This window comes from Lepisma saccharinum, chromosome 12 (genome assembly GCF_977018435.1).
Source record: "Lepisma saccharinum chromosome 12, izLepSacc3.1, whole genome shotgun sequence".
Taxonomy (NCBI): domain Eukaryota; kingdom Metazoa; phylum Arthropoda; class Insecta; order Zygentoma; family Lepismatidae; genus Lepisma; species Lepisma saccharinum.
The window spans coordinates 46,216,148-46,242,569 of NC_139240.1; the positions used below are offsets into that span (position 1 = coordinate 46,216,148).

General features: G+C 38.3%; 1 protein-coding gene across 8 annotated transcripts in view; it reads left to right on the forward strand.

Annotated features, from left to right (window-relative positions):
• Nucleotides 1-26,422, forward strand: part of LOC145996040 (uncharacterized) — a 577,368-nt gene that overhangs the window by 545,345 nt on the left and 5,601 nt on the right. For all 8 annotated transcript variants that reach the window (XM_083132243.1, XM_083132249.1, XM_083132247.1 and 5 more), the window contains 8 exons: nt 2,756-2,890; nt 12,278-12,484; nt 15,843-16,025; nt 16,522-16,719; nt 19,214-19,360; nt 20,477-20,671; nt 21,462-21,661; nt 24,543-24,688. In XM_083132243.1, the coding sequence (XP_082988369.1) occupies nt 2,756-2,890; nt 12,278-12,484; nt 15,843-16,025; nt 16,522-16,719; nt 19,214-19,360; nt 20,477-20,671; nt 21,462-21,661; nt 24,543-24,688 (1,411 nt within the window). The remainder of the gene's footprint in view (nt 1-2,755; nt 2,891-12,277; nt 12,485-15,842; nt 16,026-16,521; nt 16,720-19,213; nt 19,361-20,476; nt 20,672-21,461; nt 21,662-24,542; nt 24,689-26,422) is intronic.

Below are 26,422 nucleotides of genomic sequence, written 5' to 3' on the forward strand. Positions count from 1 at the left end.
AAACAAAATCTTGTGTCAAGTGCAAGGGAGGTACGAGGATGCATGTATGAGAGAGTGCTGCCCGGTCGGTGCTCGATCAATGTTGCAGATTATTGTAACACCCTACAGAAACTCTGCACCATCATGAAAATCAGATATCTGGGGGAAACTGTCCTACAACATGGTTATGCTCCATTACAATGCACAACTTCATGCAGCACATACAACACTGAATACACTGTACCATTTCTGCTGAGAGATTATATGATCCACCCACCTTACAGTCCGGATATCTTTCCCCTCTGGCTACCAAGTCCTGTGAAGAAAGTCCTCAAGGGTAGTCAGTATCCTTCTCTGCAGAGGCTATAGAAAAACGTCAAGCTTTGCAATCGCTGTCCAAACGGTGGGGCTGCGTATGTTAGGTTCACTGGAACTATTGTTAGTATGCTGTCATCATGATATAATGTATGGTATCCAATACATGCAGTGATTGTTTCTCAACCACTGTCTATGTTTCATTTGAATGACCCTTGCACTTTTATTGTAGGGATACCAATAATTTTACCGATCTGGTATATGTACATGGGTTGTAAATAAAATAGCAGGTAACACTGTCAGGAAAAGGTGATAACACCGTGCATGTGCTTAGGGCTTGGAAGTTGAGGAAAATTTCTTTTTTTTTCGTAGTGTCCAAAGACGAGGCCCAACATATTGTTCATTTTGGGTCATTGTAGGCCAGAAAAAGGGTGGTTTATTTGTCCTTTTTTGGCTTATTGGTCTTTTTTTTTAGCCTTTTTTTTAGATCTTAATGGCTTTTTTTTGCAACTTCGCCTTCTTTCGACTACGTTATTACTGCCCATTCTCAATTCGAATCATCATCAGTTCATCACCTCTTAAACATTCTTTCTGTAGTAAAGAAATAAATATATTTGAACCATCCATGAAACGAGAGAAAAACATTTTTGGATGACTGAAGCAGGTACGGTACAAGGTCCTTTAACCGTAACTTGTCTGGAAGGTCGTGCTGTAAGTGACAACTTTCTCTTGTTTTGAAGCTTTCAGCATGGTGTATACGACCAGACAGCACGTGCCTGCAAAGATCTCAAGTCATAAGGAGGTGCCGTGCATATTCATTAAATATGTAATTAAAACTGAAGTTACTAATTAATTTGGATCACATTTATACGTCCCTTTTTTTAAAAAAAATTTTTAGGTCTTTTTGTGGTCTTTTTTTGGCAATTTATAGGTCTTCAACTTCCGAGCCCTAGCTATATGGCATTGAACTATGTCAATTTGGGCCCATGTCGATGTGTGGAGTGCCAAAAGTGGTCGGTGTAGCAAGTGCTGTTGTACATGTATGAGGTTGAAATTAACATAATTTTAATAACTGCCCTAAAACATGTACGAGAATGTCATCAAGACTTGCACCTAGCCGTAGCTGATTGTTGCAAAATGGATTAGTGCATTTGTTTAGGAGGTTGTGATGCATCAGTGAGAACAACCTCAACATGAGGAATATTGCATCATGCCAGGTTCTCGACATTGTCACCATTGTGCAAACCATCAGATACGACTTGGTATTGTTGCTACAGGCTTCAATCACCTTTTCCTAACAGTGTTGCCACTACCTTATTTACAACCCACGTAAAAATATCTTCCATTTAATGCAATATTCTTCCATTTTATTATAATTTTTAGGGATATTATAAACCAATAATCTCTATTCCCTACTTTTTAAAAGTAAATGTCTATGGTACATGCAGCTTGTTTTTCATTGCAGTAATTTGGTAACATCCATTTATTAAGTAGGTAAATGATCATTCATGTCCTTCAAGAACCATTTGGAATTTTGTTTCGGATTGGTAGAATATCGGTTATTGGTAAATTTTATGTCTGTACTTTATCTGTATAGGCCAAAATTTTCTACTTTATCGTGTATAACCTGTATTAACATGTTTTGTGCATGCTTTTCAATTGGGCTGGTCTTTTTTTTTCAGTATTGGCAGTCACAAAATTAACATAAATTTTCATGAGACTATAATTAATTTTAAATATTTTTTTTAAATTAAAAGTATAGAGGTGTTAAAATGCAAAGTAAACCCATATACTTGAAAATTAAAGTAAACATTTTTTGAGCAATTCATAATTTTATTCAATGAAAATGAACCAGTAAGCTGTGTCATGTTCAGGTTGATGGTTGGGAGTTTATACACTCATATGTTCAGTGCATTCTAAAATACACTTGGGACACATGTGCAGTTCAATAAAAGTTTAAAACATGAACCTCTGTTCCAGTGTTTCGTAGAACAACGCTATATTCTGTCTCGAGAATATCTGCAGCAAGTGAACGAAAACAGTCTCTGTGCAAGTGGTGACTCGAGACCTACCAGTGAACTTGTAAGAGAGAAAGTGAGTGCTTCTACCAGCTGTTTGCAGCAGCATGCACTGCTTTGCTCCACAGATTCTTGGGACAGAGTATAGGTCCTAGGTTCAAATCCCAACCTGCGCATGGGTGTACTTTGTGAGTGTCCCGTCATCAATTTCATATCATCACCCATCCTCATCGTCACGATTAGCTAAAAGTGACAGAAAAGTGACACTAAATAACAAAAATAAAAATATATAAGTCAACAAAATCCTATCCCTACTATCTCCCTTATTTTGTCATCAGAATGTGTCAAAACATCAACCACAAAAATTGTTTTTTTACATTGACGTTGAATATAAACCTCAACTTACGTATTTTCGTTCTTTAATTCTTAAATTTATTTTCTAGCCATTACAGTACAAATTAGAGAAATCTCTGGACAGTGAAACAAAATTGAAAATTCAGCTTGAACAGGAACAGAAAGTGAATGGAACTCTTCAGGCGAATGCATTGGGCAAAGAATCACCATTTAATGATTACAAGGTAGGACGCAATATGAAACTATTTTCTACGGATCTGGAGATTAGCAAAATTGGAGTGTGTCCATGTTTGCCAGGTGAAGATTACTTCCGCAAAGGAAGATAATTTGTATACATGTCGACTCTATTGGAGATGGTGTAAATGACTAGTTGTTATCATCGTTGTGTCTATCAACAAAGATGATGCTTTTGCATCATTAAAAAAAAGCAATTTCTAATGCATTTACTCTTTTTTGAAACTTGTTACATATGTATATTAAATGTTTATGAAATATTGCATGTTTTAATTGTAGGCTGAATAGATATTTATTCTTGTATAAGATACAATTCATATAAGCAGATGAGAAGAAAATGGTTTGTTTTTAGACTATTCAGAGATTAGCAAGTTAATCATGTTATTTATGATGGGATGCAGTAAACGCAGTTTTACTTTTATGTTTGAGAAACTTCATGTTTCTGCATTGCTTTTCTTTTTTTCTTTTTTTTTTCCTTTTTTTCCCCAATCCAAAATGCTATAACTTCAGTGAATGAAAGCTGGGGGAAAGGGCCCCTGAGCCCACGCAAGGAAGACTTTGATTTGCGGCGAAGACTGACGGCGGAAGGAGGAGGCAGGTTATTGCCATGCCTGTTTAGCCACCACAGTTGCCGGAGATCCTTACCGGATACAGATCAGTGTTGCCATATTCAATTGACAGAAAAGAGCTAAGTTGCCTAATCGGGTCTATCTTACTCGGACGGTATCCACTCTCACTGGGTAACGATGGTGCAGTGGTAACGTTGCCACCTTGTAATCAAGGGGTCCCGGGTTCAATACCCGGTGGAGACACAAGTGGTTTGGATCCCACTTTAAACTGTAGGTCCAGTCCCGATTAGGCTTACTGTGCGTAAAGGGTGCTTAAAACACCAAATCAATCAATCAAATCTGCTGCTAAACTGTTGTGGCTGTTATGTTTGGCAACATTGTACAACCCCCCCTCCCCCGCCCCCCCAATGCACACACACCTTACAAAAAATCACCTCCATGGCAACAAACCTTTCTTGATTGATTCAATGCACCTCTCTTACCGACCTTCAAACATGACGAATTTTCACTGACAGCTCCGAACTCTTGTCAGACCGTAAATACAGTGCAACCCCTTTTTTTTCACATATTTTACACTTTTCCCCATTATATATTTTATTTATCCTTCTTGGTTCCAATACAAAAATAAAGAAATCAACAGTGAAGAAAAATTTATAAATTTACCTAAGCCATAAAACAGCACATGAAGACCTTCCTCTGAAGCTGTGAAAATCTTTTTTTTAGTTTGCAATTAGCCTCACGAGGAATCGAAGCAACAACAGAAGATGGTGTTAATGTTCTGCAGGACTATTAAAATTGTTATTAATGGTCAATACATTAATGTAGCTAGTCTGGTCAGTTTATACAGCCACAGTGAACCAAATGTTAATGATATTTCCTGGATTCTATGTTTTTCTTCATTATAAGTTCTTAGCCAGAGCCCCTGAGAAATGTATAATTGACATTCCACTGTATTTTTTTTATTGACATGCATTTAGGAAATTCTGTATTTCATCGTAATGATCATTGATTCATATGAATTTACCAGAGTTTCAGCTAACTGGTTGCCCCTACAATATACTGTGTTGTTCTCAGCGAAATATAACAACAGGGCATGGTTATTGTACACTGTGCAATTTCCAAGGAACACCCCCAAAAGAATAAATTGGAATGTCCTTTAAAGTAAAACTTTCATTCCAATTTGGATCTTGGTTTCTACGCTGACATGAAGCATAAGGTGCAAGATCGAAAAGTCTACAGGTTGCAGTGAAAAACGTGTCTATTATACCTTTAAACAATGGAGTGTGTTTGCCTGTGAAGGCGCAAACTACGGATGTGTTTTCAGTGGGAAATTTAAACTTCTGCAAATTATACCTGGTCTGCATGTAAAAAAAAAAGGGCCGATATTTTTTAAAAAAACAAGAAAATGATAGAAGAAATGTATTGTGATTGATAAACAAGTACATACCTTGGCAATTTTTCGACATAGTCACCATTAACCTCCAGACATTTCTGATACGTGGCACAAGCTTCCGTTTACCCTCTGCGTAAAAATCTGCCACCTGAGAGTGCAGCCAGTCCAGAACTGATGTCTTGAGCACGTCACTGTCGTTGAAACACTTCGATGCAAGCCACTTTTTCAGGTGAAGAAAAAGAAAGAAATCACTGGGAGCAAGGTCGGGGCTGTAAGGGGGATGATTGAAAAGTTCCCATCAAAATCTTTCAATTGTCTCAACAGTACAAGCAGCTGTGAGTGGGCGGGCATTGTCATGGATCAGAAAAATTCCAGAGCATAGCATTCCTCTCTGCCGATTTTGGATGGCACGTTGCAGATTATTCAGTGTTTTGCAATACACCTCTGCTGTAATTCTTCGTCCTGGTTCCAAGAATTCTACAAAAATCACACTATTTTGGTCCCAAAACACAGTTGCCATGATTTTGTGAACTGATGGTGTTTGTTTGAATTCTTCGCTTTAGGAGAACCAGAGTGCCGCCATTGCATTGACTGCTGCTTCGACTCCCCAGTGGCGTACGATATCCACGTTTCATCCACCGTCACTATGTGCGAAAAGAGATCATCCCCATCCTCCCCCCCCCCCCCCAGTGGGTCAAAAAATCAGGTGCAGCTGTCCTTCTTTGCTCTTTGTGAGCGTCTGTCCGTATTTTTGGTACCCACCTCGCACACAGTTTGTGATACCCCAGGTTGTCAGTCACAATTCAATGCACTGTTTTCACAGACACTTCTGAAAACTCTTTTTCGAGTTCATATATTGTGAACCGGTGATTGGAACGCACTTTCTCGTTAACACGTTCCACCAGATCGTCCGTCTGAACACTAGGCCTTCCGCAACACTCATCGTCATGGACATTTCAATGCCCTTCCCAAAACTCTCTGCACCATTGCCTGACCATCTCTCCACTCATCACTGTCGGTCCATAAATGGCACACAATTCCCGATGGATGTCAGCTGCATTCTGTCCTTTGGCGTTCAGAAATTGTATGACAGATCTCATTTCACATTTGGCAGGATTTTGTATTACGGCAGCCATTTCACCTTACTGCTACTCGCACATACGCAACCCCACTCTGACGATTCTATCTCTGTTGTAAGCACAGAATACTAGGGCATGCTCAACCATCAGTGTTGCCAACCCCGCGTAAAAAAATTATCGGTCCTTTTTTTTATTTTTATTTTTTTATTACATGCACCTCGTATAAGCCTGCAGTAGGAAACCAAAAGAATTCCGTAATCGGATTCACAAAATTTGAAATGCATTGGACCCCCACGCAGGCAACTCCGGGACGTTAAGGTACAAAACTGTCCCTGCATATTGCCCGATATTTTTTCCATTACCATGGAAAAAATTGTGCACTTATTGCTTTACCTTGGTAAAAGTGTGTTTCTAAACACCAGAATTGATAAAATCAACGTAAAAAAGGCAAAAAAGAAAAGAAAATACACATAATTTTCAGGATATCATCCCCCTTCCCCTCAAATATAGCAAGAATGAAATTAAACTTTACTAATTGCTAATTACATACCTCAAGACTCGTGCAGAACTCAAAACATGTATCTCTGACCATTGTCAGTGTCACAGTATGCCCTAAAAGTCACATGCTACAAGAAAAAGCTCCTTGTTCCATTATAGAACAAACCGTAGTTAACAGAAATACCTGTGGTTACATTATGGAACAAGCTGTAGTTTACGGGTTACAGCAGAGAACAGTGAATCAATGAAAATAAAACTACATATTACAAAAGCACAAAATTTGCCATTATTTTATTTGTACTTTATCTTATGAGGTGCACAAATTCTGTGATAATACTTCACACTGCATTAAGTGCTTCCCAGTTGCATCAAGTCATGAGTGAAATTACTGTGCACTAAAAGTGGGGAAGGAGGGATGCCTGTTGTACTGAAAAGTTACCTTATTCATTTTCACACATAGTGTTTGGTGTGGTTATGAACTAATAGTGCTTGTTTGAAATTGAAAAAGGTCAAACTATGCAACATCAGAGAAGTAAATGGTTTTTCAGGCTGTAAGTAAAACACTGTAACTATCAAACATTGTCCAGAATTTGATGTAGTTGTAACTAGTAGTATTACAAATCAAGATGAGGTGTAACATAGATTATGATTACGGCTGAGCCAATACCACTTTTAAACTCATACTCTTCCAATTCTTAGGAACGCCGATGCTTGAAAAGTATAACAATTAATTTTAAAATATCAATTTGAGCCACGGTAGCTCAGTCGTTAGGGTGTCTGACTACCATGCGAGAGACCCGGGTTTCGATCCCCGGTGGGGGAGAACCGGGATTTTTTTCCACCTTTTCAAGCGGCTCCGGTGCCCACCCAGCATCATATAAATTAGGTACCTGGAGGAAACTCTGGGGGGTCAAGGTGGCCAGGGGCATGGTGCTGATCACATCACTCCCATCTTCGGCCATGATCAAGAAAGTGTGGGGCCCTAACTCCACACAGGAGAGCACTTTACCTTTTTTTTTTACAATTTTATTGTTTAAGTATTCTGCTTCAATGAAATGCATCAATTTTTGAGAGATTTGCTTTAAAATATGCAAGAATTACATTGGAATATTAAAATAGGTATTATTTAATTACAAATTCCATTTCTTCATGTAATACTTGTGAAAAATATGTGGAATTTTTGCAGACCCTGAAAACTACACAAAAGTTTTGACCAATATTAAATGCATCAGTATCAGCTCAGCCCTAATAAAAATTCATTAGATACTTTAAAGGTGTGATAGATACTTGTGTAGAATAGTTTATTATTTCGAAGTATGAGAACAGAATAAAAATAACAAGTAATCTCTACAAGTTGTTTTAAGAGACAGTGTACTGTAACAGTCTTTCATTATGTTAGACAGAAGTAATGTACAATTGTACAGATACAGTATTGCATGCATAATGCCTTCTTCTAGTAAACTAGCAATTGCAATTGTTATATTTCAGAACTTATCACTCATGGTAATAAGTTTGAATACAATTATGTTTATTGTTTTATGTAATTTTAGTACAATAGAGAGTAGTGAAGAGGAGGATGTTAACTTTATGTATTTAAGAATAAGAATAAGAGTAACAATTAAGTGGTATTGTGTGATGGGATTTTCATAAATGTAACTGTTTACTGTCTGTGTATTACGAATGAACTTTTGTCATCATTGAAAAACACAAATATTTTCTTCAAAGTGTTTTCCACAATCTTAGTGAAACGTTCCCGAGTGATTGTCGAATGCTTAGGTACACGTGAAAACATGGATAGACTAAATAAAATACATCCTGTACATAAAAACACAAACGAGGTTTAATAACTTTCAACATGCGTACAACATGGTGTCCGAGGAATCTGAAACTAACTCTATCGTAATCAACAGCAGACTATCGAACATATTTGTTCTTCTTTGTAGTTACATGATTATACACAATATAATGCTCAATCACAACACTTAGTTTTGACAGAGAACGTTTATTTTGGTTACACATAATATGCCGTTATGGTCTCCTTTCTACTATGCAACTTGCACATATAAGTAAATGTAAAAGGAACTTTTGACAACATTCAATTAAATTTATACTCTAATACATTTGACCGACCTCTGTGACAAGGGTGGATAGTATGGCAAGCTGTGGTACCAGGGATCTCAGGTTCAAATTCCAGCCTTGTCACTGCTGCTCTTTGTGAGTGTCCCCTCATCAATTTTGCATCATATCATCACTCATCCTCATCTTCACGATTAGCCAAACGTGGCAAAAAAGTGAAGTAAACAAAACCAAATCAGAACCATAATAAATTGGGACCTGCTCAAAACCAGATAATTCAAATTCTAGGATGAAATTTGAAAATTTTGCCTCATATTTACCTTTTTCTATTATTCTGGTTTGACAATATTAAGTGTTGGGAACTTTTCAGTAAATTATTGCCAATTCAAGAAACCAACCATGTTAAGTGTTCCACGTGTAATCTCACTGCCAATAAGGTCTGGGACTCGAGTTCCAGTCGGACCATTTGCGAGTACGTGTGTCATTGTTTGTATGCTTGCTTCTTGTTCAAATTATTGTTCATCCTCACTGATGTGATTAACTGAAGTAGGTTAAAGCTCGGCAGGACCTTCAGCTGTTACAGTGAAGCCATTTTTTAAATTTACTCTCTTTTCAAAAACTTCAGATTTTGAAAAATTACGTCTCTCAGATATCCTGCACTGTGGTCATGTGGTGTAAGGCAGCAGGCTTTGGACTCAAGCTACAGGATGCTTGTTGGCTCCTTTTTTTTTAATATATATATATATTCCGGTTCCGTCTTCTGTTTCTTCTCACACCGATGATGCTATAAATTAGCGAAAATTTTGAATTTTCCTACTGTCCGGTGAGTGTTTCCTTTTACCTTATTTGATTTTTTTATATATATATATATATATATATATATATATATATATATAGGAGGGGAGAAATGTGTAAGAACTTTTCTCCTAAGATTTTGGCCAGTGTATGGACCAGTGGTCACCCACTATTGTAAGGAAATTGAGGAACTACGAATGAGTAGCGTAACCCGGTCATTGAAACTTACAGCAACAACTGGCAGGTCTTTGTGCTGGCCACACGTCACCTCGTAACTGGTCGGATGATCGCCCCCCTTTTGCTGAGTCCATGGGCGTCCAGAAGGGGGCGGGCCCCCCCCCCCTGGAAAATGAAAGTGAACCAAAAATTATGTATTTCACACACATTTTAGCCACAATAATATGTGTTAATTATTGCATGAACACCATAAATTCAAATTTAACATTTAGTACGCCGTGCCGTCTGACGAAAGTAAGCCCAGTGTCGCCGAGGCTTTGAGCGCGAAATTTGAATTTGTATACATAATGCAGAAAAATCGTAATAACTCTGGAACTATGGGACCAATCTACTTCGGATAACTTTTGTTTTGCAGATAATACATCGGTGCATGCAACCATGTAAAATTTGGATGCCCCAACTGCGGGGGGGTTACGGGCGGGGGCTGCATCCCCCGAATTTCAATGAAAAAAACATAAAAATGAGGAGTTTGCCACCTCTTCTCCAACTACTTTGGGGAGAAAACCGGAACGTTTGCTTTTTTTTTCTTCAAAGAATTGACCTTCTGCAACAGAATGAAACTTGATTCATGTTCGTGGGTGCTATACAATTTGAATAATAAGGCAAAACGTAAAACTCTGTTTTTTTCCTCAAAACAGCGAATTTGCATATTATTCATAAAATTGTCATATAACTGATACTATGGGACCAATCTACTTCGGATAACTTTTGTTTTGCAGATAGAACATCGGTGCATGCAACCATGTAAAATTTGGATGCCCCAACCGCGGGGGTTTACGGGCGGGGGCTGCATCCCCCGAATTTCAATGAAAAAAACATAAAAATGTGGAGTTTGCCCCCCTCTTCTCCAGCTACTTTGGGGAGAAAACCGGAACATTTGCTTTTTTTTACAAAGAATGGACCTTCCGCAACAGAATAAAACTTGATTCATGTTCGTGGGTGCAATACAATTTGAATAATAAGGCAAAAGGTTAAACTCTAGCGAATTTTAGCCAATTTGCATTAGGAAACGATTGTGCAATGATTGGGCGTTAGGGAAATCGATGAGCTGTTATATGATACGAACTGTTTTTCCTAACAGAGGAGTGAAGGGAGCCTTTGCAATCGTTTGTTTTGTCTCTACTTCTGTCTACTTTGTCTCTTAGACTCATGCTTCTGGCACCTCTGGCTATCGTCAAGCTTCATTACCTTTCTAACATACAGGCGACGGAAAGCTGACACCGCCAAACCTCTTCCAATACACCCTCTCCTTGACCCCCCCCCCCCCCGCCACTACCTTCGGCTGGATCACCAGGTCTAAACACAAAGAAGAATGTGTGCCTTATCAGTACTAAATCACAGCGTTGGAAACTTGAAGGAAAACAGCATCGTAAATACCAAGCATTCATTGTGTCTGTCAAGAGCCAACACGTGTTTGGGCAAACACGTGACATATTCCGAGAAAGGAGGGGGGGGGGAGATTTGGAATTTTCGTAAACACATGTTCCCGAACCGAACTGTCAGTGTTTCAACCTCAATATACAAATATAAGTGTGGCAAACCCTCGATAATTGTATCTAAAGCTGTTTGTTCCATATATGCAACCGCGGCTGACAGGGACATACTTTTTTTGTTCCGCATATGGAACGGCGGGGGACTAAAAGTTAAGCAATGTTTTTTTAGGGAACATTACTATTTTGGGGGAAAATGTGCCTTGTTCCCCCCCCCCTGGAAAAAAAAACCTGTAACTGGTTGGTGATATCACCCCTTTTGCTGAGTCCATGGGCGTCCAGAAAGGGGGCTCTGTCCCCCCCTGGAAAATGAAAGTGAACCAAAAACTATGTATTTCACACACATAATTTCATTTTAGCCACAATAATGTGTGTTAATTATTGCATGAACACCATAAATTCAAATTTAAGCAATGGTTTTTTAGGGAACAATACTATTTTTGGAGAAAGTGTGCCTTGTTTGTCCCCCCCCTGGAAAAAAATACCTTCGTTGCCCCTCCCTGAAAAAATCCTGCAAACGTCCATGGCTGAGGCATGTGGAAGTGAGGCTGGCAGTTAATAAGTGGATCTTGGCCTCAGGACCTGTTGCACCATGCAATATTACATCTGCTTAGATTTCTTTATAGAGCATTCACGTGAATCTTCATGTTGTTGTCTTCCACGTTCTGTAGATATTCGCAGTAGTTTCATGACTACGTAAGTCTATTTTCCATCAAAGATATCTAAGCATATGTAATTTTTCAGTAATTTGGCATTATTATGTAAGAGAAGAAATTTGGAAAACAGCTTTGCTAGTGTCAACCAAAGGTTCAGCCATACTTAAGTTATTTTAGCTGTCGGTGGCTAAGTGTTGTGAGTGGTTACTCATACCTCAGCATTGGAGGTTTTAGGTTTGAGCATGAGGGTCCACTGGCTCGTTGGTGGAGGGCATTGAGTGGTTGGCTTTTGATCTAGCCACCCAACTCCGTGGTTTCAAGTCCCAGTCTGTACATGGGTGCTAATTGTGAATCTCTCTTTATCAATTTCACCTAATAATCACTCATCGGAATTAAACAAAAGTGGTAATTAGCAGCATAAATTAGAATACAAATAGCTGTTATTGTATGAAGTTTCTTTTTACATAACATGAGTTTGGTGACTGGTTGTTCATAAATTTGCAAAAGTTGTCAACCTCCTCTTCATACTTTTATACAGTAAAAATGCTATTTAACTTTAACATAATCACATTGTTCTTTAATAGAATTTATTAGAGGAAGAACAGAAGCAACGTAGAGCCCTTGCAGTGAGCCTTGAAAGGGAGAAGAGAAAAGTGCAGGAATTGCAACAGCTGAGGGACCGAGACCGCCAGAGGGCTCAGCAAGAACTGGGACAGGAACAGGAATCCAATCATCATCTGAACAGCCAGCTTATCATGCTTCAGAACCAGAAGGATGAGCTCCATAGGCTGGTAAGAAAAGTTTTAACGTCAAAGTAATGATAGAAAGGGTAAAATTTTATGCCGCATATCATTAACATCATAAAAAGTGCCTACCGTCCGGACAAGTACTTCATAACTGAGCTACTGAGCCAGCCTTCGTTTCCTTTCGTTTTTCGCTCTTGTTGTTTTACCTGCATGGAATTGTTTCTGTGAAAAATAAGCCAAAACTAGTGTTGGCCTAATAGCTCAGTTTATAGAGCAACAGCACGGTGCACCAGAGACCCAGGATTGAGTCCTGGTGGAGCCTGTATTTCTTGCTAAAATTTTTACACAGTACATCTCCTGTGTGTACCAAACAGTAAAGTTACATACTGCTTAAATACAAGGGACAGTCAAACTAAACCTTTAATTTGTTTTTGTTTTTTATCTAGTAGATTTCTGAATGTAGAGTTGCACAAGTTTGCTGCATTTTAGCATATACCCACTGCTGATCCACATATATTTTGAAGTCTCGAGTTAGTGCCTATATATCTTTGAGATGCACATGACTAGGGCCCGGGACTTTGTTATAACATATTTTTCATTTGGCTTCGGATCTAATATTGGGGTGAGATCTTTACATATCTGATGAAAATCAGCCGAAATAGACAAACTTGACAAAGCATATTTTGACATATTTCACTAATTTCGCTTGTTTACAACATATTTCTTCAATTTTGTTGTAATAAGACATATTTCTGTATAATTTCGTAATTCTCTCGCACATAATAGGTTATTTCATATTTTTTTTTCTTTGTAGCTTTAGCACAACAGATAGTTCATATTGTCGATTTCAGGATATGGAAATTACGGAGGAAGAAAGATGCCGTCTTTTCTTAGTACAGAACAATAATACCCCACTTTTTTTATCCCGCCGACAATTAATAGCCATGCAAACATTATTGAGGAAAAATGTTCTCTCTCATTGTTGCACGGGAAGTAAAGAAGTTTCATTCTCATTTGTTTGCCTTTTCCGCTTTTCACAAAAATCAGTCAAAAGTAAAAATAACATTCGGTACATTACAGCCTCTACTCTACTCTATCGGGTATGGGAGAAATTTGAGAGTACTGTTGTACATATTTTTGACTTTACTGGGAATAGTTCTGCATTTTTCTGACATATTTCTAATTTTTCATGACATATTTTCCAATTTATATGACACAATTACATACATATTTTACAGTTTTATAGGACATAAAGTCCCGGGCCCTACTTGGACCCATTGTGAAGGTCTTTCTACCCATCTCGCTCCATTTGTAAACTTGCTGGCATGGTAATCATGGACAGAGATATTGAATTGTCATTTGACAGAGAATTTCTATAAATTTTAGGCTTCCAAAGGGCAAGAAGTCAATGTTCTTCACTGGTGCAAGTGTGTGAAGGATCTTTAAAAATGACAAAAATGGTGTTGTGAAGCTCCATGTTGCACCCTTGAGGTCGTTTTGTAAATAACAGTTGATACCTGATGAAAATTACCGCGGTGGCTCAGTCGGTAACGCATCTGACTACCATGCTCAAGGTCCCGGGTTCGATCCCCGGCCGGTTCAAATCCGGGAACTTTTCTAACGGTGGAAGCGGCCCCGGCGCCTACCCAGCGTCGAATAACATGGGTACCTGGGGGAAACCCTGGGGGGTAAAGGCGGTAAAGGGCGTGATGCTGATCACATCACCCCCACTCACGACCGGATCAAGAAAGTGTGGGGCGTTACCCCCACACCCCCTATACGCCTTCATGGCGTGGTGCTATGCACAGGGGAACACTTTACCTTTTTTTTTACCTGATGAAAATTTGACCTGAGTATAGTCATGTAATTTTTATTGGACTTTTAAGGTTTTCGACTCGTGTGATATTTCTAAATTTTCTTTGGATCTTCATCAGGGAAGGAAAGATTCATGTCCGTGTATAGTTTTTATGGTATCTCCATTAATCATTGTATGACAATTAATAAAATGGCATAATCAAATTTTAGTTATATATACAAGGTGTGACTATTAAAAACAGGACTGGAAATCTGCTGGCAATGTTAGTAGGGGAGGAAGGGGAGAGGTGGAAGTCGTTTACTTTGAACTGTGATGATCCACAAGAGGCTCTGTCATCGTGCTCTAACAGTTCGTGTGCCTGCGAGCTCTGTAGGAAGTGCATGTTGCGTGGTGACTGTGGCGGGATTATGCAGCATGTGAACCTCAAATTCCTGGTGACTTGAATAACTATAGGAGGTGTACGGGAACAATACCATGTCACGTATACATGTCTTTTAATGTCACAAATGGACTAAGGAGGGGAGGCAAGACTATGTGGGTCGACTTGTGACATCAAAAACTGAAGGAGATGTTCATTTTTTTTATTTTTTTTTGTCTGGGGTGTGATCATGATTGATTGGGTGATGCAGAATCAAGTTAGTCAGCACTATTGCATCAAGGTTATGGTTTGACTACAATAATGTGTGCGGGGGAAACAGGCTGATATCTTGAAGAACTACACCTGGATGCTGCAGGATAATGCACTAAACCACAACACCCTGGCTGAAAAACAAATGTTAGTGATTGATCAGCCCCCTTACTTGCCAGGTTTAGCCCCGTGTGACTACTTCTTTTCCCCGAAAGTAAAAACTGCCTTGAAGGGAACCCATTTCTAGTCCGTGGAAGCAGCGAAGAGAGAAAAAAGACAGATTTGCTGAACAAGGTGACAGTTGCAGAGTGGCAACACTGCTTCGAACAATGGCAGATGCGTATAAAAGGGTGTACATTGTAATATGCATATGTTTGTCACTAAAGCAATTGATACCATCAGTTCTGTTTTTTAATAGCCATACTTTATACCTTAAATGAAGGCTATGGGTGAAGTAGACCAACTGCAATGATCTGATAATTCATTTCATCCATTTTAAATTTACTTAGCACAGAGTTGATACTCATTGATGTACAAGTATTTGCCACTGTAACTAATATCAGTATAAAAAGGAGCATTGGTTTGAAATAACCCTCAACAATTGATGAATCTTTTGAACCTAGTTTTAAATTTTAAATATGTATAATTTTTGCTACTGCAAGTAAGTGTGCTGTTTCCATGTCTTTTCAACAATTGTGAACACCTTCAAAGGGTGTACCATATTCTTTCATTGTTAGTTTACTTTCATGAGAAAAATATTCAAAACATATTGTTGTCTAACAATCTTACATTTCGATCTCGAATGTCCTAGCATTGACGAATCAGAACATAATTTGAATACTTGAATTTTATCTTGGAGATAGTGTATGCACACGTGTTAACCTTGTTCATTATTGATTGAGAAATTTGCCATTCTATTGTTTGAATTAAAGAGTTCTTTTGTGTCTGTGTTCATACAGCTTGTGAGTGAACATGATAAATGTTCACACTTGAAAGTAGACCGTGATGAGCTGAAACGGAAGGTGCAGTCTCTTCAAGAAGAGGAAGTTCGCGTGAACCGAAGGAGGGAATTTGAGTGTCAAGAATTCAACCAGAGGCGAACAGTGTTGCAAATTGAATTGGAACAGTCTAAACAGAAACAAGTAAGTGCCCTTCTTCATGTACTTGTATAATATAAGTTAGTGGTTCCCAAAGTGTGCATCGTGGCAGCCTTGCATGTAGTGGCTAGCTAACAGGGGCTCCGCAAAATGTTCCAATATTTTCACTTAAATTCAATCACTGCTATAGATTGGCCCAAATAACAGTTGGGCTGAAAAGTTCGTAGGCTAACATAGTAAAAAATATTTTTTTGACAAAATTCGATTTTATTATTCAATATAGTTGCCTTCGAGGGCGATATGTCGGTAATATCGGTATCAGCCGATACCAGTTGATATATTACTGGAGTATGGGTGTCTAGTTGACATGTTGTCATGAGATGACTAGTTCTTCATGTTATTTATATCTTGTACTCACATTGGTAAATATTTCAAATGCATTATTTTGTCTGTCAATTTATGCAATAATAAGTAGCTTTGTTTTAGAAATGTAAGTATCTAAAAATGGGTTGATTTTATGATTATACTAATTCTCTTGTAGCATGCACTTCAGCAGGAACTTGCGCAAATGCAACAGCAGATGTCTCTACTGCAGCATGCACTTGAAGATACCAAAGGTAGAGAAAGGCAATTGGCTCAGGAAGTATTAGAGGCGAGAGATGCATCTTATAGGCTTTTACAAGAGAACCAGGTTCCATTGTCATCATCCGTTGCAGCTCCATATGTTCAGAGAATAAAGGTATTATTCTTAATTCATGAGTTTAGTTACACTCAGGATCTGGAATCTGTGGATCAAGGCCATGCATAACAGTAGAGAAGGGGAGAAAGTGAGTGGGTGGAGCAAAGCAGCACACAGCTGGTAGCTGCAGCCAAGTTATCCCCTCTCGAGCGATCATTGGTCAAGTCCTCTCGAGCCACTACTTCTTTTCATTCACTTGCTCCAGACATCCCTGGGATGGTGCGTAGTAATACAGATACACAGTAGTAGGAATTTAATTTGGATGTCTGTGTTTCCTCTTCACCTTTAAAAAATGTGACTGGCTCGTGTTTTCCATCACTTTCCTATTTGTCACCAAGATTTTTTTTATATATGACAGTAAAAAAATTCCCACGTCATGTGCCAGTAACATACTTGTTAAAATCAACACAAAACACATAAACAACACAAGCTGTAGATCAAGTATCGCGGAACTCTAACCACATTCACTTTGTCGTCACTCGGCCACCCCTGATGATGATTCCGAAATAGAATTGAAAGCTCGGAAAAATTTTTAAAGTGTTTTTTTAAAGTGCTGTTTGTGCGTTTTGTGTTGATTTTAACAAGAATTTTTTGTGTGTTACAGTTGGAATTTATTCATTTCTATATTTCCTGATAGACTTCACTGAAAATATAAAAACAAGTTATTGTACTCCATAAACATTACGGATGATATAGATTAATTGGAACTATTGATATTAGCAGATATAGGAATATCTGTTTATTGGTAAAATTACTGATAATTTTACAGATCTGATGTATCTCTCAATATCTTACAATTTCGTGCAATATTGTGCCATTTTGTTATAATTTTTTATGGATATAAACATATAATCTATGAGGGTCATTCAAAAAATAAGTTTCCTTATGTTGTAATATTTTTATTTGGTATTATATACATGCAAATTCTACATTTCTAGATAAGTACGTACCTGTACTACTTTTCAATATAATTGCCTTCCACATTGAGGCATTTGTTCCAACGCTGCACCAGCTGATCGAAGCCTTGTGCAAAAGAGTCTGGGCTCGGGCCTTCCAACACTCGTCTTGCTGCGACCTGGACTTCCGCATCAGTTCGAAAATGCCAATGTGTTGGCCACCTCACGAACCTTGATTCTTCTGTTCCCCAAATCAGTTCATCCACTTTTGCGATGTTCTCATCAGTGGAGCCAGTTTTAGGATGACCAGATCGAACTTCATCAAAAATCTCTACTCTGCCTTTGGTGAACATGTTGCACCACCTTCTGACCATCTGCACAGACATTGCAGTGTCACCGTACACTGAAACCAGCTTCCTGTGGATGTCAAGCCATTTGCCCATTCGTACCGAATCATGGCACGCACTTCTTCCGGACACCAGCTGTCCAATACACGTGCACCTGTCATGCTAACCTTCTCTCTAATGGCGCGAGCCAGGCGGTTCACGATGTTCATGTTTCCTTCCCCTCTGCGTATGTGCCTTCATGTCTGCGGGAGAAATACCTATCGTTCCTTGAAGGTGACAGATAGGGCTCGTCAACCATGTGCATAGTGTTACTCAATTACTTTTGTAACAAGTTTTATTGCCTAGAGAAACTTATTTATTGAACAACCCTCGTGCATTTTTTTTTAAATAGATGTCTAATTATGCAGCTTCTTTTGCATTGCAAAAGCTTGGTACATCTGGTAACATACACTATAAGGGAGATCAATGAACCATTCGGAATTTTATATTGGATTGGTAGAATATCAGTTATCGGTATTGTCAAATTTTATATCAGTACTTTATCAGTATCGGCCAAAATTTCATATCGGTTCCCTACTATATTTCCAGATTGAATTCATTATTAATATCAATTCTCTCTCTCTCTCTCTCTCTCTCTCTCTCTCTCTCTCTCTCTCTCTCTCTCTCTCTCTCTCTCTCTTTCTCTCTCTCTTTCTCTTTCTCTCTCTTTCTCTTTCTCTCTCTCTCTCTCTTTCTCTTTCTCTCTCTTTCTCTTTCTCTCTCTTTCTCTTTCTCTCTCTCTCTCTCTCTCTCTCTTTCTCTCTCTCTTTCTCTTTTCTCTCTCTCTCTTTTCTCTCTCTCTCTCTCTCTTTTCTCTCTCTCTCTCTCTCTCTCTCTCTCTCTCCCTCCCTCCCTCCATCCTTCCTTTCTTCCTTCCTTCCCCCTGCCCGCGAATTTTGAATTCTGGATTTCCAAGTGACACAGATCTTCAAAGTGAGCAAGTTGGTGTTTTAAGTCCACTTTATGCACAGTAAGGCTAATTGGGACTGGACCTACAGTTTAAAGTGGGATCTGAACCACTATGTGCCTCCACCAGGTATCAAACCCGGGACCCCTTGATTACAAGGTGACAATGCTACCACTGCTCCATCGGAGAGGCCCACAGATCTTCAAAGAATCTGATGAACACATATCCGTAATTTGTCATTACTACAATACTACAAGTTCAATTACACACTTAACTCAAAATGACACATCTTTATCGTTTTGCAGAAAATGAATGATTTCCTTGAACGGCATATTAGAGAAAATAGTGAGGTGTCCCGTACCTTGGCAAGATTAGTCGAGGAGAGGCAGGAATTCCAAGCTAAAATTAACCATCTGGAAGAGAAGATTCAGGAGACAGAAGCAAAATGGAAGGTATTGTTGTTGAAGTATATAGAAATGTTCATAGTTAATCCCTTAACCTTTGGTAGCCTGTTGGTACCACTGTGTTACAATCTACGGTAAAGTGCTTCAGAAGTCTGACATATGCATTATACCAGAAGCTCATGATTATAATATTCATGTCATTTTTATAAAACATGTCTTGATATCATTGGATGACATGTTTAAATTACATCAAAATAATTAGGGTGTGTTGTGTACTTTTATTATTTGCATAAAATGTAATCTGAGAGTTTTTGCTGGAATAAATAGCAGTTACACATCACATGAAGAAGTGACACGATTTTTTTTTTCCAGGTAAGCAAGGAAACAAACAAGTTTCAGCTGCATTCACTGCATAACCATGATATGCTCCATATGTGCTAATCAGTACCTGGCGTAGCAATATCCTGAAGAATATTAACTATGTCATTAATTACTTGAACATGCACTAAAATATGTTGAATTAGCAATGCAAAGTCTTATTTTTATTAGAAAACTTTAGAATTGTGTTTCCTTCAAATTTTGGAAAGCATCCAACTTTCATCATACAAAAATTCCCAAACTCTAAAAACAAGGAATACCATGCTATGAGGTTGACTCACCTAAGAATCTTGAATATGTATTCTTTTAATAAAATATTACTAAGGTAATGGTAATGCAATCCCCCATGCATTACACCATACATCTCTCAGCTATAGTGGAGGTGATGTTATCAGCACCACACTCCAGTCACCTTTACCTTTCCCCCATTGATTAGAGTCTGAGTGGACTCCAGAGCTGCTCTATGCAGGCACATTGTGAGAAAAATTCTCACATCTCACCACCCATCCTGGGAATCAAACCTGAATCTCCCACATGACAGTCAGATTCCCTTTCTCATGAATAATGGTATATATTTTAGAATATAGTAAGTTACTTTGATAAATACATAAGGTATTTACTCAATTGAAAATAGGATGTAACATATCGTAGTAATACTACAGTTGAAGCAGATTTCATTACACAAACTTTTCTATTGCATTTCTCGCAGTTTAATGAATATTCAAATAGAGATAAGTAATTCATTTATAAAAAATGTAGATTAGTTTATTGTTCTTTTTTTTTCAGTCTCCTCGGTATTCAGACTCTATTGAAAACATCCTTGCTTCCGAACGTGCAGCGTGGGCTGAAGAGAGAGAGGCTTTGCAGGTTGCAGTCCACAGGGCGGAAGCAGAAACATCCAGATTGCGAGCCGAGGTGCATGGTCGAGGCATGCTTTCTTCAAATGCCAGTACAAGCTCTGTGGTTGACACAGATGATAGGGTAAGGGTAATATCTTCTAACTTTAGCAGTTTACAAACTCTGAAATTTGGGTTTGGCAAATGTCTGGGACTTGGGTTTGCCAAATGTCTGGGACTTGGGTTTGCTAAATGTCTGGGACTTGGGTTTGTCAAATGTCTGGGACTTGGGTTTGCCAAATGTCTGGGACTTGGTTTTGCCAAATGTCTGGGATTCGGGTTTGGCAAGTGTCTGGGACTTGAGGTTTGCCAAATGTCTGGGACTCGCATAGTGCCTCATTCCTGTGTAATTGGTAAGATTGTGAACTTCCACACCCATCAGATTATGCTTATAATTATTATAAATATAACTAAAGGGACTATGTCAATCTAAGAACACACACATTCTTTGTATAAACTTCACATGTTCAAATACCAATAATGGCAATAAGGCACTTACTAATAATTCTCTGAATGTTATTGATAATGTTTTTGAGCATTCAATGTTAATTGGACATTATCCATTGTCTAGTGATTTTACTAGTGCTAGCCCTAGACAATGAATAATGTTCGATTAACATTGCATGCTAAATCATTCACACATCACTCCATTCAAGTTTCATCCTGAAGGGAAACTGCAGTTTTGTAGAATTTGTTTATAAAGCTTCAATTACATAATAATGAGGTGATTAATTTTTGTGTTAAACTTATATAGATACATACTTTTTATTAGGCTCTACATTTATTGCCAGTAAGAATCTTAAGTCTAATCTAATTGCATATTGACTATCACATTTTCTGTGAAACTTAATGATATGGCTAATTTTTTCTTGTAGGTTTTGTATTTATTTGGAAAATATTTACGGGCAGAGAGTTTCCGCAAAGCTTTAATTTGGCAGAAGAAGTACTTGCTTAAAGTTCTAGGTGGATACCAGGAAACAGAAGCTGTTACAGTCCGAGGCTTAGCAGAAGTGTCTGGTGTACGTGTGCCATCTCTTCGTCATAATACTCATGTCAATCCACGCATTAGATTCAGGTAGGTAACTCGTTTCAACCAGTTTCCAAATTCAAGTACTTAGGAGTAATACTAACAGATGAAAATGATATTAAAGAGGAAGTAAAGAGCAGGCTTAATTCAGGAAATGCATGTTACTTTTCTCTTCATAAACTTTTGTCTTCTCGTTTAATATCTAAGAAACTAAAAGTTAAAATATACAAAACAGTGATTTTGCCTGTATTATTATATGGATGCGAAACTTTGTCCCTTACATTGAAAGAGGAACATAAATTGAGAGTATTTGAAAATAAGATCCTTAGGAAAATATTTGGACCTAAAAGGGATGAGGAGACTGGTGAGTGGAGGTTACATAATTTAGAACTACATAATTTGTATTCATGTCCAGATATTATTAGAATGATTAAATCAAGAAGACTTAGTTGGGCAGGCCATGTGGCACGAATGGGAGAGGAAATCAGAGTTTACAGGATTCTTGTTGGGAAACCTGATGGAAAGAGACCTGTAGGAAGGCCAAGACGAAGATGGAGGGATAACGTTGAGATAGACCTAATTGAAATCGGTAGGGATGGAAAAGAGTATAGATCTTGCTCAGGATAGGGACAGATGGAAGGCCTGTGTTGCTGCAGCCACGAACCTTTCGGGTTTAAGAAGGCTAGAGAGTTAGTTAGTTAGGTGCCTGTATATTTTCCAACGGTTTATCATTATAAGTTTAATTTGAATCAATAACACCGATATCAATACTTATTCGTGAAAATTCTAAAATTGAAAGTTGTTCAAAATATTCATTAATATTAGTGAGTATTCCACTCCAAATATGAATAACAATTGACCAGTTTTGCTTTAAAATATTAAAAACAACATCATAATATAAAAATACCTGTTATGTAATCACAAAATGGAGTTTTTCACACAATATTGGTGCATAATCAATGGTAACTTCGACTTGTTCATAGCTTCCATGATAATTTAACTCCACAAAATTATCGTGTAGACTACGGGGAACAGGGAATAAGAAGTGCAGAGACAGCTTGATAGTTGGAATGAGGAAATGAGAAGAGCAGGAATGAAATTCAGTGCAGAAAAGAGTGAGGTGCTAGTAACAACAAGAAACAGAGCCAGAAATGAACCAAGAATAAAGATGGACACGGAAAGGGTAGTGGAGAGCTTCAAATATCTAGGAAGCATAATTGAGAGAAGTGGAAGAATATATGAGAGGTAAACAGAAGAGGACAAATGGGTGGTGCACTATATCAAAGTGTTCGAAGATTAATATGGAACAGGGATGTACCTATGAAATGCAAGAAGGTAATATATAGGGCTCGGAAGTTGAGGAAAAATCCTTTTTTTTTTTTCCTAGTGTCCAACATAATGAGGCCCAACATAATATATGTTCATTTTTGGTCATTGTAGGCCAGAAAAGGTGGGTTTTATTTGTCCTTTTTTTGCCTTTTTAAGGAAACCCTATCCAGACACTGGAAAAATTTCATTTCCCAGCTGTGAGATGCATCTTCAGCTATAGAGACAAGAAAGATGGCGAAAAGCGATGTGCAAGTTCGACCTGCATAGTTGTCAGGGCTAGATCAAAGTTATAGAAGGTACAGAAAAATGTGGTTATCTTGCCATAACATAATCTGGACCTGGCAACTATGCAGGTCAAACTTCCACTTCTGTTTCCGCCATTTTTCATTTCTTTACAGCTAAAGATGCAGCTTGCAGAAGCAAAAATTTAAAATTTTCCAGTGTCTATTGAGTGTTTCCTTTATAAGTGCCTATGACCTTGCAGCCTTGATGAACAAAAAGTTTTTATCTACGAGCAGGTGTGGCAAAGTTCCCCGTGCATATAGCACCATGCAGTGAAGGCACATTTAATGGGGTGTGGGGGTAGGGTCCCACACATTATCGATCTCAGCCATTTTGAAAGTGATGTGATCAGCACAACCCTCCGGCTGTCTTTACTACCTCAGGGTTGTCCCCAGGTACCCATTGATTTGATGCTGGATGATCCCCAGAGCTGCTTTATACAACCTCAGATCACACACCCTGGGAATTGAATCTGGGTCTTCCGCATTGCAGTCAGATGCCCCTATTGACTACACCACCATGGCTCTTTTTATTTCAAATTTCATTCATACTATGGGAATGAGAGACGCGGTAATAGATAATTAAGGTACTCACGTTTTCCGCGAAGCAGTGTTCCGGCTAGCTCCTACAACATCCAAATAGCACACAAACCAACCTCCAAAATAGCTGACCAACTAAACAAACATAAACGGTACTTCCTCTCCCCTCTCAACAATCCAGGCATCTATGATGCTGGATGCGAGTGCAAGGCTCATTATATTGGCAGATCCAGCAGGCCCATCAGTGAGAGAATTCAGCAGCACCTATCAAATGCAAAAACTGCCCAACCCACCACTGGACTTGCCAAGCATATCAAATTCAACAACCATAAAATTGAGAAAGTACATGTCAAATACAAAGCACACACTCTGATAGACACAAAACTTAAAGAAACACACGCCATCATGCACATAGATAGTGGTCAGGCACACCACGGCTGGCTTCCGTTACTGCAGCAATTATCACCGGTGAACATCAGACGACATATACACAGACACACAGGCGACAGCAGGACACCTAGTGGCAATTTAGGAAAAACAACAGAAACGCGCCAAGCAACAACACAACGAATTCCAACGAGGATGGTGGCAGTGGCTACCGAAATTAATAGAAAATAATGTAAAACAGCTTTGCAGAAAACACAGTACCTTAATTATCAAATTTCACGATGAAAAAGGCCGGACATGAGGCTAATATAGCAGAAGCAGTGTGTGTGTTGGAGGGTTAAATTGTTATTTTAAGATATTCACATAGTTTTGTTTTCATTCTTTTCTTTCAGATCAGCGGCAGTTGTTATCATTGCCATTCACCGAATGAAGTACATTGTGCTGAGGTGGAGACGAGGACGACGAATTGGTAGTTGTGCAGTTCTGGGACAAGGATATAGTGAAAGCGTACTTTCAAATATACACCTACCTGTTTGCGGTGAGTATTTCCAGAATAGCTACATAATTTGATGTGTATTCCGGGAGCTAGAAAACCGTGCATGATACACCAGAAGGATAGGTTCTTTTTTTCTCATGTTGCTTGTGTTAATTAGGAATTAGTTTTGGATCAGTCTTACCCCATTGACTGTAGGTTGACCTGTGTCTGACAGGTAAAGTTATGTGGTTTTATTGCAGTGGAATGCTTGTACAGTGTGTTTAAAAAAGTGACCTGATTTCAAATAAATAATGATAATCTGTTACAGGTACCCAACAAATTACAAAGTATTAACTCACGGTATTATAAATGCTCTATGTGCCCTCCACCTGCTACATGGATAACATCAAGACGATAGCCAAATTCGTTCCAAACGCATGTGAAAGTGTCTTCTTCCACAGAATTTACTGCAGCCGTGATTCTGTCCAAGTCCATGGGTAATGTTGTAACATAAACACGTTTTTTTTTACATATCGCCACAGGAAAAAGTCACAGGGTGTAGTAATGTCTTGCTTAATTGGAGAATACAAACTGCCTTTTGTTGCATAGATACCATCTGTTGAACGATTAAGGTTAGCGTCTATTTGGTCGTTACTAGTGATATCTAGCGGCAGTCATTTAGAACTCTAGGCCACGGTGATTCAAGTAGTGCAAGTTTCATTCACTGGCTGTGCATTGTTGCACAGATATAAGAATTTAAAATCAGGTCATTCTTTTTTAAACATACTGTATATTAAGCAGGTGTAATGTCTGGAGATCTTGGGGCCACGAGTCCAGTGCCAAGTCTTCTGTTGCATAGATGTCATCTTGTGAACAACTAAGGTTAGCGTCTAATTGGGTGCTACTAGTGCTATCTAGTGGCAGATATTTAAAACTCAAGGCTGTGGGACTTCAAGTAGTGGAAGTTTCATTCACTGGTGGTGCATGGTTGCACAGATAATAAGGTTTTAAAATTCATTTTGTTTAAACACACTGTATATTACTTAGGGTTGAGCCAATACCAATGCTTGGCAATTGTAACAATTAAACCTGGTTCAAAATATTTATTAATGTGAGTGACTGAGTTTTGCACTCCAATTTAAAGCATCAGTTTACCAGAGTTTTGGTTTAAAATATTCAAGGATTACAACAGAATATCAAAATGCCTGTTATGTAGTAGCAAAATAGTGTTTCACCCTATTTGTGCAAAATAAATGAAAACTTTAAATTTTGCATTATTTCCAAGAAGCTGCATTTTTGCAGATGATCTGCTGACTAGACCTACTGTGACTCCACCTATATGCACAGAATGGAAATATCACAGAAAATGTGCCATTTTGGACCCTTATCTGAAAAATAATTACTGTCCACTGTACACAAAAATGTTGTGTTATGAATACAAAATACTACAGTTTACAATATAAGTTACAAAAACTTTTAAGAATTTTTTTCTCAAGCGTCAATGTTGCCACCCAAAAATTTTAAAAAATCTATAATATATGTAATTTTCTTCAGGTGTCAGTGTTGCCATCATGAAGTATTCAAAAAAATTTTTTTTTAAAAAATGTTCATTTTCTTGATTTTTCTAAATATTCAGTTAATGCTATCACTTTCTACATCCTTTTATTCAGTTTAGACCCACAATCATTTGCAACCTCCTCCAGTGCTGAATATAATTCTGGAGAAACTTTGTCAACCATTGTGCCCCATGAGAAAATGCACAGCACACATGCCACAAAGACTATCAGAGAAAGAAAC